Source organism: Euprymna scolopes, chromosome 5, assembly GCF_053919585.1.
Source record: "Euprymna scolopes isolate OS-2025 chromosome 5, ASM5391958v1, whole genome shotgun sequence".
NCBI lineage: Eukaryota > Metazoa > Mollusca > Cephalopoda > Sepiida > Sepiolidae > Euprymna > Euprymna scolopes.
Window position 1 is genome coordinate 18441774 of NC_136486.1, and position 22531 is coordinate 18464304.

Sequence of the window (22531 nt, forward strand, 5' to 3'; positions counted from 1 at the left end):
ACTGATTTTGGTAAAATCCGTCGCCTCTGTCGAAAGTTTTAGGCAGACATGCAAACATACACACACACATTTATACATTAGTAACTAAAAATATTCGACCCAAACCAATTAAAAAGCTTGCCCTATCTGAATACCCTTTATGTAAAATTTTAAATGTTTAGATCAGAAATTATCTTAGTAATTTGGTAGAGACCGCAGAGGTCAATTTGTTTTTAACTTTGAGCCCTATTATGACCCCTTAACAATTGTTTTGGGCTCAAATAAGATTATTAAGTTAGATCCATGTCCAAGGAACCTATATCTTAAATTTCAAGTGTTTAGACCGAAAATTGTCCGAGGAGTTTGGTAGAGTTCTTAAAGGTCAAATCGTTGAACTTTGACACCTTAACAGCCAAATTTCTGTCCGAAAACGGATTACAAAGATTTTCCAAAATATCAGTACCCTGTATATCAAATTTTGTGTCTGTAGATTAAAAATTGACAGAGTTATTGCGTTGGAAAATGTACACAGACACATAGACACGTTCACATTATATATATATATATATATATATATATATATATATATATATAGATCGTCACTACAGTGATGGAGTTACTATCTTTGGGAGTATTTCTGAGAAAATTAACCATATCTTGTCTGTTTAGCCTTTTGCTAGCATTCATGTCTGTGATAACTTTAATGTTCATAATGTTGATTAGCTAATCCACTCAAACGAGACTGATGATGAAGAGTGGTTTTGTGACGATTTTTTCTTTACTTATGATCTAACAGATTGTTGACAAACTGACTTGCCAATGCTGATGGACATTTTATAAGTTTTCTTGGTCTTTTTCTGACAACTTGTCCTCAACAGTACTCATCTACTGTTCTGCCCGGTATGTTTTTTTTTTTTTTATATACAGAGAATTGGTCTTCTGTATCTCAGTGCAGGCCAATCAGTTTTTTTGCATATCATAAGTTTAAATCTACAATAAATAAAAAAGTTGTCAAACAATCTGCTCTATGACAAGCAATACGAATTTCATCCTGCAAGGCTAATATGAGGGCTTCATTTCTAGAATGATAGTTCTTAATCAAGTAGTTTTATTTTTTTAAAATAAAAAAATAAAAAATTTTATGAGTAACTGAGGAGTGACCGTCTCACCTGCCATTTTGAAAAAAATTTCAACAAAGGAAGATGATTAAATAATTCATACTGGATTTATGTTGTAATGCCTAGGAATTCTCATTAATTGTTTAATGATTTTCTTCATAAAAATAAAACTACTTGATCAATTTACGTGAATTTTTGGAATATGATGTTTTCGTTTCGTCACAGGTACTTACAGAATACAGATTTATCTTTAGTTTTGTTTTTTAATATGAGAGAATTCTGAACAGGAAGCAATTTTTTTTCACAAGCTTAAAACTCTAGATGTGAAAAGTTGTTTTTTTACCAATGACAGTAATATAACGATGTCCTGTTAAAACAATGTTGAAGATAAATAAACTATTATAATAGCCTATGTAATAGGTTGGTTTCTGTTTAATTGGGGCTACACAGATTAGAGTTGAATGATACCATAGGTATTTATCTCAACCACAGAATGAAAAAATTAACTGTGCTTGAGCTAAAAACATTAGGTAGGTCAGTGAAATTATCGTCTCCAAACGAAACGGTGGGTGACCTATATCATTTTACTGCTACAGCTTTTTTTTGTTTTTGTTTTTTTACACTTGACAAATTTTTTTTTTATGTTTTCATTTCAGAACTATATCAAATATTTAATAACAGGAGTGTAACATATTCTGAATTATGATTATTTTTGTGCCTCGTACGTTTTGATATTTTTCTCTCTTTAAGGCCATCATTGGCCAAAAGAATGAAGAGAACAGCATCCTCATTGCAAATATTCAGGAACATGACTTTTATCAATTGTAAAATCTTGTAGATGCTTCAAGGTTATCAGTGGTGAAATGTCTCCACTGCAGATTTTAAATCATCATACCCATGCCACCAGCAACTCAAGAATTTCTCAAAGGAAAAATGCTTCCTTCTTGAATACAACATCTGTGCTTATTAAAAACTTTTTTCATTGTATGTCTATTCTATCTCTAGCTTTTTTGGTTTTATTTAGTTTTTTTTAGTTAATCACGAAATTTACTGGTAAATTCCTATTCAGTCACGTAAATCATTTAGAGTGCTATTTAAAACCATGTTTTGGCAACAACAAAAAGGGTTAAAACAGTGTGCAAAACGTCAAGTTAATATTTACTTGTAGAAAAATAGCGTAAATGTAGAAGCTGTAGTTTATTTATTTGCAGAAAATCGAAACTCAAAGAGGTTTATAAAGGGAGATAAGGGGATAACATTACCTGTTCCTGAAACTACAACTTTGAAGTGGACGCCATTTTTCTATGATTGTTTAATGTCTCTTGCAGTTGAGTATATTAACTATAACTTACTGGTTTTTATATCTTTTGCTAGAACAATTTTTAAATAACACCAAGTTGCTTAAGAATAATGCCAAAACCCATTTCACTATAATTTTTGTAAATAAGTCACAAGTAAAATTTGTGAATAACTAAAAAAAAAAAAAAAAAAAAAAAAAAAAAAAAAGAGGAAAAGATAAAATAAGTACTTATAACACTTATTATTTCATTAGATACAAACTATAAAAGTAATATTTTGAAATCTAAATTTGAAAAAATAAATTTAAACTGATGTTAATATTTTTATATTTCAATAATATAGTATCACTATATATATTATAAAATATATATGGCGATTAAGCTACACTGAATATTCTGCGTTTCATCCACTATAGGATTCGTCAGGCTTGAGGCACAAATATATATATATATATATATATATAGAAAGTTAATTAAATTTCCATTTTGGTAAATTTAATTGTAATTTTTATTTTATATAATAAAAATTACAATTAAATTTACCAAAATGGAAATGTAATTAACTTTCTTGGATTTACATTTTTGGATTTTACCGTCATTGGATACTTTACCTTTCACCAGACTATCCATTCACGTGAAATCAGCTTTTTCTTCACCATATTCCCCCTGCTTCACTTTTTGTTATCAAATAAGATTTTTGACTTACTTGCAGTTTCATCAAATACTTTTGTATGCAAAATCCGATTTTTGCTAATTCTTACCATCTGATGAGAAGGAAAGTATTTCTTCGAAACTCCACGGATTAAGGACTATCCACTTATTAAGTGTTTCCTTTTCAGATTAAATGTTTTTAACTCTTTTTCAAAGTGTTTTTTAACATGTTTTATTAACTATTTGCTCTTATATATTTGAATTGTGTATATTTAGGCAGCATTTTTTCATTTAAACAAACATTGTTAAAGACAACAGAGCTTTTGTGTAGTTATACCTTTGCACGCATTACCCGTTTTCTGACTACTACTGCTTTTAGTACTCGCCCTGACAGCACAACCAAATCTTACACATTCCTGACAATGTCTTAAAAAAAGACAAAAAGCAACAAAAAAAAAAAAAAAAACACTAAGAAAAAATTGAAAAAAAAAAAAAGGTATAACTAAACAAAAGCTCTCTTGTTTTAACAATGTTTGCTTAAATTACATATACATATATAATTCCAGGTTAAAAAAAGCTCAAGTAAAAAACATTGAATTTCAACAAGTTGATAGTGTTCAATTAAAAAACATTTTATTCAATTTAGGTAAACAAAATTACCATAAGTCACAATAAATTTACTGTTTCAGTAAGCCATTAAATGACTGGTTTTGAATAAAACCAGAGGTCTCTTGTCGACTGACGATGTCTTAAGACTAAAACAGTAAGTTTATTGTAACGATTTATGTTAATCTGACTTACCTAAATTGAATAAAATATATCAAGTTTACACACCGGTTCTCATTAGAACACCTAAGTTAAGCAACAACGAGTCTGGTCAGTACCAGATGAGTAATTATTTGGGAATACCAAAGTACTCCATGTATAGCGCTGGGGTACAAAAATTTTACAGGTTAGTATTTGGGTGCACATTTAAAACCCACAGCGAGAGATGCATCCTCAATCTTCATTAAGAGAAGGAAAACTGATGTAAAATCTGAGATCTACTGTCTGCTCTGTTCATGGCAAACGTCTGCACTGATTAAGTGTAGTAGTTAAAAAAAAAAAAAAAAGAAAGTGCGGTTAAATCTACACAAAGCCTTCACTATAAAAGAATCATCTGTGGTTTTCGGACAAATCATTTGTGTGAAGCTCAGACATAGAAAGCGATTTGAGAGCTTTTTTTGGTTATACACATTTAATGCATACATTGAAAATTGAATCCATCTTATTCAGCATATATATTAGATTCTTATATCCAATTATATTCAGCCATAAAAGAGGAAAAAATATAAAAAATAAAATAGGTTTCTGGATTTTATTGGAGATTTTTGTTTTATGTGTTTGTTATTATGCTACAACTCGTTAAGCTGACCTGTAATGAATTGATACAGAATGTTTTGTGTGATGAAGAGAGGATTATTGTAAAGATTTTTGAAATACATGTACACAATAGTTGTTAATGGTGCTATTTATTTTCTTCCCCATGAGAGCAAAATGTGACACAAGGTCGTTTTTAATGTGGAGGGGGGGGGCAGCTCCCCAAACAGGGCACCCTGGCAATAGGTAAAAACAAAAACTGCCTTAGTTGATGTAGAGGAAACCTTTCTATACCAAAGACAAATTAACTAATGACAATATTTTTTGTTATGACACTGCAAAACAAATAGTGTATACATATATATATTATAATAAAATCGTATTCCTGTTTGTTCACAGTTTGATTAATAAGTACACAAGGTACACTGTTTCACATTAATTTTCATACTGAAAATGATTTCTGTATATACTATTTATTCAAAAAGAATCCACACTGAAGGAGTAACCTCACTTGCATATTACATTAAAGAATATCTAATAATTAGCTCCATGTTATTAATTGTGTTTTAATAGAATTATCTTTATTGTTCTACTTAGAAATATTTTTTAAAGTTTATTATTTAATTTATTTTAAATTATAATTAGTCTACACTCGTTGCCCTTAAAAACAGTAGTTGGTTTATTCAAGATTTGAGAGTTATTTCCCCTTTAAGCTATTTCTCATAGACGAAAATGTATTTTATGCTTCTATAAATCCAACATGTGATCCATTTTCAAGAAAATCATAAAAAGTTAAAATATTAGGCATATCTTAAATAGTATGTGACTAAACCCTCCGCCCACTAATATTTTTCAATCTGGCAATGCCGGATAATACAGTTAGCATATTATATATATTAGTGATGGGACGATTCTGATATTTTTTAGAAAAAAATAACATGACATAACTTTTAAACAATTTTTATTTTCATTTTTTTTATACATCACTTAGAATTACAAAAAATTTAAACACCTTTTAAACAACCTTTTTTCGGAACGAACCGAGGCAAAGCTGACTAGTTGGAGCATGATAATTAAAACAACTTTTATCTTTACTTACGTAGAATAAATGCAAGAAAAAAATAAAATAATTCAAACAACTTTTAAACAATTTTTATTTTAAATTTTTTTTATATAATTTGGAATAACAAATATTTAAACAACTATTAAAAGTTGTTTAAATTATGTTCCGACTAGACAGCTTTGCCTCGGTTCGTTCCAAAAAACAAAAAATTGTTTACATTATTTATCATTCTAAATTATAATAATAAAAAAAATAAAAATAAAAAAAAATAAAAAGTTGCTTAAATTATTTGTCATGTTATTTTTTTTTCTTGCATTTTGTTCCGTTACACTAGATCTTAGTTTTTGATTGGAAGGTCATGGCTGCTTATGCTTACAAAATGGCAAGTGTCAGCCATGTTGATTCTTACACAATTAAACTTTACACATTTTAATAGTGCATTTCTCTAGTTTAGATGAGTAAAATAAATTAAATTTTTACTGAAAATGGCTCCTCATGTAATAATGTTTATGATAAGAAACATTTTGAATGCCTTATTTTTCTCATATCACCTGCAAACCTTATTTAGCGACATTGCCATTTTTGGTAGTGTTGCTAAATAAAGTTCGCGGGAGATTGAGAAAAATAAGGCATTCAAGAGTGCATCTATCAGTATTTTGTGTATTTTTATACACAAAATACTGGTAGAGATGCACTCAATAAGTTTCACTGTTACATTTATTAAATGCATTTCTATCAGGCAGTACTTGTTTTTCGAACCAAATAAACGATTTAAAATTTTTTATTTTTTATTTTATTCAATTTTCACCCAAAACAAGGCACAGTGCCACTTTGAAGTAAGGGGCTACTATCGGGGACATAAGTTGTAGGGATATTATGAAGGGAGATGAGTAGCAAAATGTCTGTTCACATTAAACTTGAACTTCTGCATGTCAGTACAGTTGGGAAAGTAGAATCTCGGAAGGGAGTTCCAAGTCTAGCAGTTCTGGGGAAGAAAATATTAGAGTAGAAAGCTTTCTAACATTTAGGGATCTCTGTGTAACGATGGGATTTAGATGCTTGTTGGGTTTGTCAGGGGTATTTACGTCGAAGGGGTACAAGTGCTTGTAGTCCGTTAGAGCATTCACCATTAAAGTACTTGTAGAACAGGCAGAGAGATGCAACATTTTATTGATGGAACAGAGGCTGAAGCTTAGATGACAGTTCAGAACCTACCAAGTTTGCGACTCTTTTGAACCCTGTCCAGGAGTGAGAGACAAGTAGCAGATGCACCAGTCCAAATGTGACAACAGTACTCTATACATGGGTGAATCATGACCTCATAAAGGTACAGGATACTTTTAGGCGTAAGTAGCTTTCTAGCACGATAGAGAACCTACCTTCTTCGCAGCAGCCTTAGCAATACTCTCAATGTATCTATTCCAGTTCATGTTCCATGTGAACGTTAGGCTGAGGAGTTTAAAAAGAAGTACTATCAGGTAATGTGTTTTGGGCCGTTACTATTGGTGGTAGAGAAGGTTTCTTGTAATTATTGAAGGAAACAAGCTTAGTCTTGGAAGCATTGAATGTGACCATCCATTTTTGTCTCCATTCCACTACAGATTGAAGGTCATCCTCTAGTGTTTCTGTCATTTCCTTAGATATGTGATCATTTGTTTTCCTCTTGTGCCCGTTATAGAGAGTGGTGTCATCAGCAAATTTACCCATCTCAGAAACAATTTTATCAGGGAGGTCATTTATGAATATCAGAAATAATAAAGGTCCAAGGATAGACCCCTGATGTACTCCCGCATTTATATTATATTGTTTAGATGTACAACTGTCGAGGACAACCTGGATTGTTCTCTTACTTACATTATGTATTTTTCCAGATACCATATGATCTGATTTTCCTTAGAAGACCATTGTGCCATACCCAGTCAAAAGCCTTACATATATAGAGGGCTACCGCTCTATCCTCCTCTGCTTTGTCCAGTGAACAGTACATACGTTCAGAGATTACAAGTTAGGATATCTGCTGCAGAACGAGTTTGCCTAAATCCATATTGATTGTCGGTCAGGAGTTTAGTAGCTGTAAGGTGATGGACTAGAGCTTGATTAATTATGAACTCAAATATTTTGGCGAAAAGCGAGAGGAGGCTAATGGGGCGATAATTTAATGGGTCAGTTCTTTCGCCAGAATTCTTGAAAACTGATATCACAGAAGCAGTTTTCCAGCAGTCAGAAAAGCAAGATTCGTTAAGGGATTTGTTGTAAAGTTTGGAGAGAACTGGAGCAACATCAGCGGAGTATTTTTTTAATGGCACAGCTGGGATGAGATTGGGTCCAGATGCTTTTGAGGTCTAGGTTTTTTTATGATACCATGTACCTGAGAAGGGATGATTTTCAGATTATCTAGTATGGCGTCTGTCCGCAAAGCAAAGTCAGGGAGGGAGTGGTTTTTCAGGTCCAATGTGGAGTTTGAGGCAAACCAACTGGCAAGCATGTTAGCCTTCTCGGTTGCCGTGCAAACAACCTCATGATTGTTTGATAGTGGGGGAATCGTTGATTGCCCATTATTTACTACACTGTTGTAGATTTTCCAGAAGTCATGGGTTCTTAATTTCTGTGCCTCGATGCGTTTTCTGGTGGTTTCAATGTATTCTGTCTTAGCTGTCGCTATTTCTCTCTTACAATTACTTCTAGCTTCTATAAACATCTGTTTGAACTGGACTTATGTCAGTTAAATTTGCGGTATGCATGCTGCCTTTGAGCAATGGCAGCTGCACAAGCCTAAGTAAACCATTGGGGAGAGTGGGGTTTGCTATAGAATTTCCGTGTAGGAACATGTGCTTTAATTGCAGTTTTGAACTATTCAGTAGTCCCATTTGTGCATTGTTCTGCTGGAAGAGAAAAAATATTTCCCCATGGGGCATCTCTGATGAGATTCCTAATGGCTTCTCAGTCAGCCTTTTTGTAATACCTCGTTTTGAGCAGTGGCTCTTCCGTTTTGGGTCGAGAATTTAGGGCGATTTCTAGCATTATCAAAGTATGATCAGCATTCCTGAGTGGGCTGTGGGCATTTGTTATACAATCGAGAACTGTGGTCAGAAATAGATCTAGAAGTGGGACATGTTGATCTTGATGGTCTTGGCAACGTGTCGGAAATGTAACCGTCTGTGATAGTGAACGAGATATAGAGAAGCTATGTGTTGTGCTATCAGCTACGTCTGTGTAAGTAGCGAATCCAAGCCAGTTACTGTGGTAGACATTGAAGTCATCAAATACATGGACTTGTGCACTAATATCGAGGGAGAGTGCTATATCTATGCTGTCAGAGACTTTGTTTATTAGAGTAAAGTACTGGGTCAAGGGAGAGTGGTAGAGAAAACACAAATAGCTTTAAAATACGTTAAAACATTAAATTATCCAGCTAGGTAGAAGAGTAACTTGTCTTTGGTAACATTTACTTGTAATGTATTTGTTTATTTACCACTTTTTCAATTTGATGTCTGTTGTAAAATAAACCCAAATTCATCATGACAACAGTCGAAAGACAAACAAAAAATGAAACCCAAGTCTATGCAAACGGAAGACAAATAATTATACAAAATACAGTTAGAAACTCACTCAATATATTTACCGTGATATGGGCGGACATGTATTCGGTCGGTTTCTAACAGTATTTTGTATAATTATTTAATTTGAACTAATTTTCCCAAACTTATCGTATTCAACAGCGAGCACACCGCCATTTTGCTTTTTCAAATATACTGATAAACACTATGATTTTTTTCAAACCAATTACGTTTTAAAGTAATCAAAACCACTAAAAACATTTGCAGATAGGGAGAAGAGTAACTTGAGGGTATCCTGTACCTTTACAAAGCTACCATTCGGCTATGCATGGAGTATTGTTGCCATATCTGGGCTAGTGCATCTACCACCAGTCTCTCCCTCTTAGATAAAGTCCAAAAAAGAGTTGTCAATCTAATCGGTCCCACTTCATCAACTAAGCTCCAGCCCCTGTCTCATCGCCACAATGTTGCATGCCTGTTTTACAAATATTTTAATGGAATGTGTTCTGATGAAATTGTTTCACTTGTACCCCCCCCTCGACGTACATATCCCCGACAAACCCGCTTAGCAATAAGATCTCACCCCTTCACTGTTGTTGTCCCTAAATGCCAGAAAGCTTTCTATTCTAATAGTTTATTTCCTCAAACAGCTAGACTTCGGAATTCCCTTCCTGCTGCCTGCTTCCCTGGCTGTACTGATATACAGAAGTTTAAATGTAACAAACAAAAATCTTGTTAATCTTTCCTAGATATGGCCCCAAACAGTAACCCCTTACATCCAAGTGGCGATATGCTTTGTCAGGGGTGAACATGAGTAAAAAAAACACCTTATCTTGCTTTTGATAACATTTATTTGTTATAGATTCGATTTTTGAACACTTTTTCGAATCTATGTGTATAGTAATACAAACCCGACATTTTCTTTAATTTCTTTTCTTTAATGGCAATCTTTCTTTTTAGGTACATAAAATAAAAAATTTTTCAAAATAAAAACTGACTATTTGACTCATATAAAGCGGTAAAACGAATAAGAAATGTTTATATTGAAGTTCTAATGTATTATAAAGTTCAGAATAGTTTTAAAAAGCCCTTCCTATAATAAGATTGGCTTTCTAAATAATAACATTCATAAATGCCTAATTTCCTTTTACAGAAAGAGTTACTATCTTGTATACAAAAATATTAAAATGACGAAAATGTAAATAAAATAAAAAATATATATATATATATACAGTGCGTTACTTGCTTTATTGCAGATCATATTTTATTTAATAACTTTCTTAATACTAAACATAATTAATTCAAATTTTGTACAGCCATTGAAGACACTGACAGGTTAGTCTATAAAATTTTATCTAAATATTCTTACTAATTCAAAAGTTATACCAATTTTTGAAAAAGATGAAATTTTTACTGTTTCTCGCTTTATTGCAGGAGTTCTAAAAATGCCTAAAAATGGACGATTGACTGCACCAGAGAAGAACAGGATAACCGCAGGTCTTACAGAGGGTCTTACAATTTTCCAGTTATCAGAAGAACTTGGTAGAGATAAGAGAACTGTGGCATCCTTTGTGGAGAAGCCAAAGATTTCACCACGTAAGGATAAGGGCAAAAGAAAGGTCATTTCTCCTCGTGACATGCGAAAAATAAGCAAAGAAGTCAATAAGGACCCAAATGACACCAGCAGGTCTATTTTTATAAAAGCTGACGTTGCTGCAATGTCAAGAAAAACAAGATGTAGTATTTTAAACGAGATTGCAAGAAACGTAAAACCCATTTCAAAAGCTACTTTAAACCAAACCAACATGAAAAAACGCATAGCTTGGCCACAAAAATACATGAAAACAGACTTTCAACAAGTTTTATTCACGGATGAATCGAGAGCCACGCTGGATGGTCCAGATGGATGGGCTAAAGTTTGGAGTCCTAAGGGAGATCCTATGCCATATCGTATCAGGCGTACACAAGGAGGGGGAGGAGTTATGTTTTGGGCTGGAATCGTTGGAGATGAACTCTTAGAACCCTTCAGAGTGCCTGACGGCGTTAAACTTACCAGCCAAACATACATCCAGTTTTTGGAGGAGCATTTGTCACCTTGGCTGGACGACCTTCCACTTCTTCGTCGTAGACGCCTTACTTTTATGCACGATAACGCTCCATCTCATGTTGCAAAAGCTACCAAATCCTACCTTGAGTCTCTGTGGATCAAAGACGACACTCTCATGAGCTGGCCGCCTTGTTCTCCTGACCTGAACCCAATAGAGAACTTTTGGTCAATTCTGAAAAGAGGGGTTTATGAAGGAGGACGGCAATTCACATCAAAAGATGCCCTTTGGAATAAAATTCTTGAAGTGTCTCAAATAAAAAAACTAACCTCATCTGTTGATAATAGACTGTTTAAGGTGATTGCAAGGAAGGGAAATTATGTTGATAAATAATTCGTTTTTCGTTAAAATGTCACGCTTTGTGGGTTGTATTTGATTTCTATATGGTTATATATCTGTTATTGTTACTAATCTGAATTAAATTAACAAATAGATTCATACTTTTATTACTTTTAAACTGTATTTTCAATACGTTGCAATAAAGCGAGAAACAGTAAAAATTTCATATTTTTCAAAAATTGTTATAACTTTTGAACTAGTAAGAATATTTGGATAAAATTTTATGGACTAACTTATCAATGTGTTTTCTATAGCTGTACAAAATTTCAGTTAATTACGTTTAGTAATAAAAAAGTTATCAAGGAAAATGTGATCTGCAATAAAGCAAGTAACGCACTGTATATATATATATGGGGATACAGAAATTAGGTTAAAGTTTAAAAAAATTAACAGCACTTGTGCAGTTTACAAATATTATTTAGAACGCCAATCTTATTAAAGGGAGGGCTTTTTTAAAACTATTCTGAACTTTATAATACATTAGAACTTTAATATAAACATTTTGGCACTTCTGCATATCAGTGACATGAGGCGAATGTATGTATTTTAGTTTCAAGAACCGCCGACAAATGTCACTCGTCAGCCAAAGAACAGGGGTCGATAACTCTTCCTTTTCTAAAAGTGCGTACAAACTAAAATTATATTTTGCTACATTTTTATACAACCTTACCGTAAAAAACAAAAACATAATTCTAAAACCAATCTATAAATGTTTTGTGCTTTTAGTCAATATCAAGTTTCTTTCCAACTCCACAAAAAACTTAAAAATGACTTTTATAGGTTTTCGGTGGTGCTGAAAACGAATATCACATTTAAATTTGGAGCAGATAAGTAGTTTTCATGATATGAAGAAATTACTTTTTCAAAAGGTGGAGAATCACTTTCCTATATAAATTTAACGTATAATGAGCACCCACTTTCTGGCCATGTAGTAATTTCTTCATATCATAAAAATTTAACTGATATTCGTGTTCAGCACACCTGAAAACCGACGCTGTTTTTTTTTACTAAGAGATTCGTTCATTTTTTTCATATCATAATTAAGGACACTAATTATGCTGTCATGCTGTCAGTAATTTTACCAAAACATACTTTTGTTTTCGTTCTTTTTTTCATTATACAACTTGTATAGTTGTTAACAAGTGTTTCTGCAGTTTAAAATTTCACAAAAATTCTGGGTGCAAGTCTATAAATGGTCCACTAGTAATCTTTTTTACTATAAAAAATCTGAAAAAAATCTTTATAATGTACGTACTTGTCACTGCATGAAAATGTCATATTCCAAAAATCACGTAAATCGATCAAGTAGTTTTTTTTTTTATTTAAGGAAATCAAATATTATGAGAAATTTTATCGAAGAAAAACTTCCCACCATCTTGTTTTTGAATAATACACTGCTAGCGACACCTATTGGGAATGTTGGGAATATAAGATCAGCAAGGGGGCAGACAATCGACTTTCCACACTATAGAAAAAAAAACTTGGAAAATTAAGACATTTATACATTTTTGAGGATGTTGAAAACGAAAATAACGTTTAAAATTCCAGCAAACGAGTAGTTTCCAAGATATGAAGAATTTTACGTAAATTGAGCACCCACACGTTGACGCTCCTCCAACAAAAATTCGGTAAATGTGTATTTCAGTGGTGTAAATTCAAGTTTTACACTAGTGGTGGCCATAAAGTCGGTGATCATTATACGTTAAATTATTATAGAAAAGTGATACCCTACTTTCTTTAAACTAACATTTCTTCATATCTTGGAAACTACTCGTTTGTTGGAATTTTAAACGTTATTTTCGTTTTCAACATCCTCAAAAATGTATAAATGCCTTAATTTTCCAAGGTTTTTTTCTATAGTGTGGAAAGTCGATTGTCTGCCCCCTTGCCGATCTTATATTCCCAACATTACCAATAGGTGTCGCTAGCAGTGTATCATTCAAAAACAAGATGGTGGGAAGTTTTTCTTCGATAAAATGTATCATAATATTTGATTTTTTAAATTAAAAAAAAACTTGATCTATTTACGTGATTTTTGGAATATGACATTTTCATACAGTGACAAGTACGTACATTATAAAGATTTTTTTCAGATTTTTATAGTAAAAAATATTACTAGTGGACCATTTATAGACTTGCACCAAATTCTGTTTACATTAGGGGCCGGTGGAGCGGCCGGTGGTGTTGTGGCGACCAGTCGCCACAATACCACCCGCCTCTCCACCGCCCTCAAATGTAAACAGAATTTTTGTGAAATAGTAAACGATTCTTCTGCTCAGTTAATGTCAGCACGTTACTTACCGAAAAACGGCCAATTAAACTACAGAAGCACTAGGTGTGTCAGAAATTTTGTGAAAAATAGTGAATAATTCCACCCCATCTTTCCAAGCTTATAACTCCTCGAAAAATGTAATTCAAGCCCTAATTTTATTTTTTTTTTTCAATTAAAAGGAGCAAGGACCAAGGTTTCATTAAAAAAACAAAAAACAAAAAAAACAAACGTGTTTTTTTTTTTAAAAAAGGTTTTAAACTTCGGACTTTATAGGTAAATTTCTAAACACTAATTTTTTTTTGTTTAAATTTGAATATATTATTTATTGACCTTTTCTCTTCAATTTGTGATATATAACACTTTGGTGAGTAAATTAATTATTTACTTTTTAATAGACATTTCAAAATGGGAGGCGTGAATTATTCGACCCCCTGTCTTTCCAAGCTTATAACTACTCGAAAAATGTAATTCAAGCCCTAATTTTTTTTTTCAATTAAAAGGAGCAAGGACCAAGGTTTCATTAAAAAAACAAAAGATAAAACAAACAACGTGGTTTAAAAAAAAGGTTTTAAACTTCGAACTTTACAGGTAAATTTCTAAAAAACACTACTTTTTTTTTTTTAAATTTGAATATATTATTTATTGACCTTTTTTCTTCAATTTGTGATATATAACACTTTGGTGAGTAAATTAATTATTTACTTTTTAATAGACACTTGAAAATGGGGGGGGCGTGAATTAAAAAAAAAAACGTTTGTCTAAAATATTATATTCGGTTTATTGGAAAGAGCATAAAGTTTCACATTGACCCTGAAAATATCGTAAAAATAGAATCAATAGAAAAATTGATAGATTTTTGAAGTTTAAAAATTGAAAAATATTGAGTTCGTAAAATTCATTACTGCTTTAAAAAAAAAAAAAAATTCTATTACTTTTAAAACAACTTTAATAGTTTATTTTGAAAGTATAATCCATAAAGAAAATAAATAACCCACTTTTAAAAGAGAAATTACGAGTTTTTTATATTTTATTCGCAGTTTCATGTTAGGGGTGTCAAAAATTCCTACAAAAATTCTGATACACCTACAGAAGCACCTGTTAAAAACTTTACAAGTTCTATAATTGAATACCAACCTAGAAAAAAAAGAAAAGAAAAAAAAACGAAAAACAAAAGTATATTTCTGTAAACCGCTCGTATAAGCTTATTGACAGCATAATTAGCGCCCTAAATTAAGAAAAAAATGAACGAATCTCTTAGTAAAAACAGCGCCGGTTTTCGGAGGTGCTGAAAACGAATATCACAGTTAAGTTTGTTTTATGATATGAATAAATTACTAAGTGGTTAGAAACTGGGTGCTCATTTTACGTTAAATTTATATAGGAAAGTGATCCCCCACTTTTTGAAAAAGTAATTTCTTTATATCATGAAAACTACTTATCTGCCCCAAATTTTAATTTGATATTCGTTTTCAGGACCACCGAAAACCTGTGTAAGTCGTCATTTGAAAGTTTTTGGGGGAGTTGGAAAGAAACTTGATATTGAGCTTTTTATCATATTTATTTTATTTTATTTTCAGTTATGAATCACTCATTGAAAAGAAATTATATTAATACATTAAAATTATATTTCGCTAAGGCCAGACTGTAGTTTAGGTGGAAAAATAATCTCGAACCCTTTGTCACATAAAAGGAACTAATTTCTCTAATCACCGGTACGTTACTATGCCAATAATATATAAACAATAATATAGGTATTTCAGAAGTTGTTTTTGGAAACAACTTAAAAAAAAAAAAAAAAAAAAAAAAAAAAAAAAAAAACGGGTTTGTATTACTGTACACATAGATTCAAAAAAGTTATCAAAAAACAAATATATAACAAATAAATGTTATCAAAGGCAAGATAAGTTACTTTTCTACCTAACTGGATATATTTTTTGTTTTTATTCAATGTAACATTTATTCAGCTCGAAAAACATACAGTGTTTACCGATGTATTGGAAAATTCAAGATGGCGTCTCACACCCTCTTTAACACCGTAAGTTTGGGAAAAGGTGTTATAAATAAAAAAACTAGACAAAATACTATTAAAAACCCGTCGAATATATGTCAACCTATGTCACGGTAACATATATTGAGCGAGTTATTAACAGTATTTTATCCGGTTTTTTATTTATAACACCTTTTCCCAAACTTACCGTGTTAAAGAGAGAATCAGACGCCATCTTGAATGTTCCAATACATCGGTAAACACTGTATGGTTTTCGAGCTGAATAAACATGTTACATTGAATAAAAACACGAAAAATGAATCCAGTTTGGTAGAAAAGTAACTTTACATTTCTTTGTTATATATTTGTTTTTTGACAACTTTTTTGAATCTATATGTACAGTAATACAAACCCGAAAAAACTTCTAATTATATTGCTTTTAATTAAAATAAAAAAGGTTTTCGTAGGTTACAATTATGAAACGTTCTATTCATATTAAAATGTTTTTATGTTCCGTGTTGTTTTTTAATTGTACACAATGAATACCTTTTTTTAATGATAAACAATACATAAATAGAAATAATAAATTATCATACTTTTTTAAGTTTAAGTTTAAACAATATTCTTTAAAAAATTTTATTCAAAATTGAATTACGTGATTATTATTAAATCACGTGAGTAGTTATAAACGATACAAATTAATATTAAACGCGCGTAATCTCTTGCAATTTATTATTTCTCTATTTCAAATTTAAATTTATTAATTATGAAACGTTCGGTACTTATGTATTTTTGTTACCGTGCTAAAAAGGTGCTTAAGATACCGTGAAACATTCTGTTTAAAATTAAATAGTTTAACATTACAAAATGTTGTTTAATAAATAAATAAGTAAAAAATGAGAGAAGAAAGATATCGCGAAAAAAAGCTCGTGAAACGTTTTAAAATAAATAAGTAAAAAGTTTTTTGTTTTTTTTTAAAGTTGTTTTCGAAAACAACTTCTGAAATACCTATATTATTGTTTATATATTATTGGCATGGTAACGTACCACCACCGGTGATTAAAATTAAAAATACATAAGTACCGAACCTTTTATAATTAATAAATTTAAATTTGAAATAGAGAAATAATAAATTGCAAGAGATTACGCGCATTTAATATTAATTTGTATCGTTTATAACTACTCAAGTGATTTAATAATAATCACGTGATTCAATTTTTAATTTAAATTTAAAAAAATATTGTTTAAACAACACGGAACATAAAACATTTAAATATGAATAGAACGTTTCATAATTGTAACCTGCGAAAACCTTTTTATTTTAATTAAAAGCAATATAATTAGAAGTTTTTTTTTTTTTTTTAAGTTGTTTCCAAAAACAACTTCTGAAATACCTATATTATTGTTTATATATTATTGGCATAGTAACGCACCGCACCGCGCACCGCACCGGTGATTAGGGAAATTAGTTCCTTTTACGTGATAAAGGGTTCGAGATTATTTTTCCGCCATACAATAAATGTTTCGATTTTCATATTTTTGTGTTGTTTATTTTATATATTTTTGGAGTTTGTATTACTGTACACATAAATTCGAAAAAATTGTCAAAAAACAAATATATAACAAATAAATGTTATCAAAGGCAAGATAAGTTACTTTTCTACCTAACTGGGTATATTTTTCGTGTTTTTATTCAATGTAACATGCTTATTCAGCTCGAAAAGCATACAGTGTTTACCGATGTATTGGAAAATTCAAAATGGCGCCCGCTCGACACTCTTAAACACGGTAAGTTCAGGAAAATATGTTATAAATAATAAACTAGACAAAATACTGTTAGAAATTCGCTCATTATATGTTACCGTGACATAAGTTGACATATATTCGGTGTTTTTTTTAATAGTATTTTGTCTAGTTTATTATTTATAACACCTTTTCCCAAACTTACCATGTTATAGAGAGTGTCGGGCGCCATTTTGAATTTTCCAATACATCGGTAAACACTGCATGTTTTTCGAGCTGAATAAACATGTTACATTGAATAAAAAAAAATGTATCCAGTTTGGATACAAAGTAACTTATCTTGCCTTTGATAATATTTATTTGTTTTTTGACAACTCTTCGAATCTATATGTACAGTAATACAAACCCTATTTTTGCGTTATCGTAAATACTTGTTTATATTTGAGGTTAGGTTCACATATGGCCGCTCTCGCTCAGTTCTCTTTCGAAGAACAGGGGTCGATAACTTGTCTCTTTTGCTAATATGTCACTGACATGCAGAAGTGCCAACATCTATTCATTTTACCGCTTCATCTGGGTCAAATAAAGTCAATTTTTATTTTGAATTTCTTTATTTTACGTACCTAAAACGAAAGCTTGCCTCTTTAATTGTAAATACCGCCATAAGTGCCAACCTGAATAAGCACCGAAGATTCTTTTTAAAGAATTATAAACTTGAATTATCGCCCTCCTTAGTCAGCCTCGTTCTTGACCGGTAATGAAGATGGCAATTATATTTACTTTTTTCATTTCGCCATTTCACGTGTGCGAATGTTTTTAATATGTTGAAAAAAATTAAATAATCAACACATGGTCATAAGACATCAAACAAAATAATACGATTTAAAAAAAATGTGTAGGCGACAAAAATGGTTTTATTTTGTTGCTTTACTTTTTTTTTTTTAATTTTTAATTTTTTCATTTAAATGAACGTTTTAGAATCAATGTTTAAATAGTTTTTCGTCAAAAACACAAAATGGCGACAATAAGCAAATGAAAAACCAGGATCGAAAAACATGAGAATTAATTTATTTGCAAAATTTCTTGATTTCCTAAGTTTTGTTAGCTCAGTTATAAAAAGAAAAAAAATATATAAAAATCAAAATATCGATAAAAAATATTTATTTTCTATTATTTTATTATTTCTGGGATAATGAAAGTGCCTTGTTTCGTTTCAGTAACCCCGTTCCATTTTTACATAAGGCAGTACTTCCGGTATGTTAGACTCGATTTTGTAAATGTTCGGTCTGATTTTTCTAGCATTACACATTTCGGGCATTTATTAATATAGATAACAAAACAAAGTAATCAAAAACAAATATATAACAAATAAATGTTATCAACGGCAAGATAAGTTTATATCCTACCTACCTGGATAGGTTTTTATTGGTTTAACTTATTTTAAGAGTTTATTTAATTTGAAACACTAGTGTCGACTGTTACGTTAGAACAAGAAACAATAGTGATGTAACCGTCATCCTCGGAGTCTCGATAATCGTTCAAAAGTCGAAAATTAAACAAAATACTGATAGAAATCCACGAAATAAATGCCAATACTTTATTTGTTCATACCAACAACTGCCCTACATTTCAAGTGTTTTTCTTCTGACTACATACATTAAATAGATTCTACTCGAATCGGTTTCTTATTTAATATTAAAACTGAAACAATATAAAACTTATCACCTATACAACATTTGGATTCTTAGCAGAGAAGACAACAAACGGAAAAGCCAAAAGTCAAATATATAACAAATAAATGTTACCAAAGGCAAAATAAATTATTCTGGATAAGTTGTGTTTTAACGGAATTTTAAGCGTTTATACGGTTCGAAAAACAAGCAGTTGGTAAGTTAAACTGGCAACCAACATGGCCGACGAAAACACGCAGTCTTCGGGGCATCAATAATGGCTCAAAAGTTTTTAAAAAAATAAACAAAATATTGATAGAACTCCATCATATAAGTGTCACGAAGTATATTGGATGGAATTTAACAGTATTTTTTTTATTTTTGAACTTTTGAGATATTTTTCGTCGGCCATGATGTTAATTGCCAGTTTAACTTACCAACTCGAATTGCTTATTTTTCGAATCGAATAAACACTTAAAATTCCGTTTAAACACACAAAACTTATCCAGGTAAGTATAAAAGTAACTTATCTTGCCTTTAGTGACATTTATTGGTTTATATAAATGACATTTTTTACATCTGTTTTCATTTTTTGGCTTCTCTGCTAAATCCCAACATTTTTTTTTATCGCGTTACGTTGTTTTTTGTTTGGTTACTCTCATGTTTAACAAATTATCTGAGAACCGGAAAAGAACGAACATTGTCAAATAAAACGAAAATGCTGGGGAATTTTTTTTATACTATCAACAACAATCCGAAAAAGTGGTAATTAAAAACAAAGGTAAATTTTTACGACGTGCTCCATGCTCCACTCCAGCGTATTATAAACACCCCCAAACCTCCCCATGTTAAGAACGGCTTTTGGAATTAACACCCCCAATCTCCTCATGTCGAGGTTTGAGGGTGTTATTCCGAAAGCCATTCTTAACATGGGTAGGTTGGGTGCTTATAATACGCTGGGGCAGGTCGTAAAAATTGACCATAAAATAACTGTTACCAAAGGCAAAGTAAGTTACTTTTTTTCTACCTACCTGGATAAGACTTTCGTTCTTTAATTTATTTATTGTGACACTTATTGAGTGGATTTCTATCACTATTTTGTTTAATTTTCGAGTTCTGACTGATTATAGTTTCCCCAGATGACCGTCTCGGCGTCTCATGTAAGCCATTTTGTTCTCGTTTTAACTTAGCAACTTGACACTACTCCAGTATGTTTAAAACTTGACAAAAACGCTTTAAAATAAGTTAAAACACAAAAACTTATCCATGTAGGTAGAAGAGTAATTTATATTACCTTTGGTAACATTTGTTTGTAATATTGGTTTCTTTACGACTTTTCCTGTTTGTTGTCTATTGTAATAAATGCTAAAATGTTTTTGTAAAAATAAATTACGAAAAGCAATAACATTTTTCAACTTTATTAATTATGGAGAGATAAATTTGATAAAATGTGATCATTTATGTAATATAAATAATTGAAAGCAATTAGACCTGAAAGGCAAAGAATACATGTGAAACGTGAAACCATAAACGAAATAAATTTGAGGTTTCCTTCGTGCGAAGTAAATATGGTACATTATTTCTCTTCTGGTCATCCGTAGAATTACATGTTAAGCATTTCTATATGTAATTTATTTCGAAATGATCAAACGATAAAGGATAAGAGAACAGGCTAAAAAAAATATACTTACTCATTATTTGAACAATCGTTTTGAGGTTCGGCTACCGAAGGGGGAAGCGTGAGATTAGGTTTTTTCTTCATCTTTCGTCAAAATAGTGTTTTTTGTAAAAGAATTTAAGAGGATTTTTAAATAATTTTTTTTTTTAAATATAGGGTTCTCAATGGTTCGAATATGAAGCGATTTTGTTTTCTCTCCTTTTAAACAAAGAATGTCATTTTTACAGTAGTTTAACTCCGTTTTTGGTTAATAAAAATAGATGTTTTTATTTTCTATTTTTTAATCCTGTTGGGTCTTAAAATCCAGAGAAAGATGTCAAATGAAAAAGCCTTACAGTCCACGTATTTTATATATTAGAAAAAAACTGATAGGAATTGCGGTTTTATTTTGTAATTGCTGATGTCGTCAAATAATTTTCCGTGTAAAAAACCATCGGATTTGATTTACACATAAACAGATAGTGCATGTCCATTTTTCTCCCGGGTAATTGAAGACGAGAGAGTGATGACCAATAACTTAAATACCAACAAGAAAAACTAGTACAGACTTTCTTTTCGATTTCTTTTTTCCGGCCTTTTTAACTGATATTATTGAATTTAACAAGCTGATGTTTGAAATTTAAAAAAAAATTAAAAATAAATAAGAAACCGACCCTAAAATCGGGAAGTTGAGCTCTGAAAATATAACTGAAGAAGACCTTGCCTTCTTGGTTCGTGTGGGTGGGTGTTAGTATTAGAACACAACCCCATATCTAAATACACTCATTTGTTTTTACATATATTTGTCTGTATGTCTATAGATATATAAATATGTCCTTATAGTTACTGTATTCGTTTCTTCTTTCTTTCAGGCAGCAAATAATTTAGTGGGAGTTTATGCGGGTGAGAGCTCGGACTGCTTCTCCTAATAATAGACAATGAGTGGGAGAAAGAAAGCGAATATGAGATAGTAGGAGGGGAATTTAAAAAAATAAAAAAATATATTTATATAATAATAAAGAAAACGAATTAGTATTCGATACGTTTGTTTATCGACACTCGCATGTTTTATGGTTATGTTTATGCAAAAAACTAAACTTTTTTTCGTATTTAATTGGGGAATCGCATTTATTTTTTTTTGCTACGAAATAAGTTAAACACAATTGTAACTTTTTTGCCACTGTCTCTAATTTTTATGTTCTGTTTTAAAAGTTCTTTAAAATGCATGTATTTATCGAATAATCGCTCTTAAAAGGCGTGCTTTAATGTTTATTTATATAAATATGTTAGTATAACCTGAACCGCAAGTACTTTTTATAGTTAAAAATCGTACGTCACAAAAAAGGCAGGTGCGTGTGCGTGTGTAATTACATATTATGAAATTAGTTGTTGTTGTGGTTCAAAAATGGATTATTATTATTATTATTTGATGTATTGTGTGGTTGGTTTAAAACTTCTAATTGTCCATTTTACTCTTGTCGCTTCTAGTTTTAAAATCCAATGTCTTTAAATTGTTATGTAGAAAAACAAAACAAATGGCACCTACAGTAGTAGTAGTAGTAGCCGTGACGATTTCTCTCTTTTAAACAGACATGGAGGTGCCGTTTTGTTTTCGATTTGTTGTCTCTTTTTTTTTTTTTTTTTTTGTATAGAGTTTATAAATAGTACTACTAACTATTACGGGAGTTAGTAATAAAATCAGTACTATTGTCACCACAACAGACAACTCACCA

The 22531-nt window shown here is 31.1% G+C and overlaps 1 protein-coding gene across 1 annotated transcript in view; it reads right to left on the minus strand.

Moving 5' to 3' along the window:
- Positions 1-21742, minus strand: part of LOC145276722 (dual specificity mitogen-activated protein kinase kinase 1-like) — a 128738-nt gene extending 106996 nt beyond the window's left edge. The window contains exon 1 of the mRNA XM_080127939.1: positions 20833-21742. Within this exon, the coding sequence (XP_079984065.1) occupies positions 20833-20903 (71 nt within the window). The 5' untranslated portion in view covers positions 20904-21742. The remainder of the gene's footprint in view (positions 1-20832) is intronic.
- Between the last annotated feature and the right edge of the window lie 789 nt (positions 21743-22531).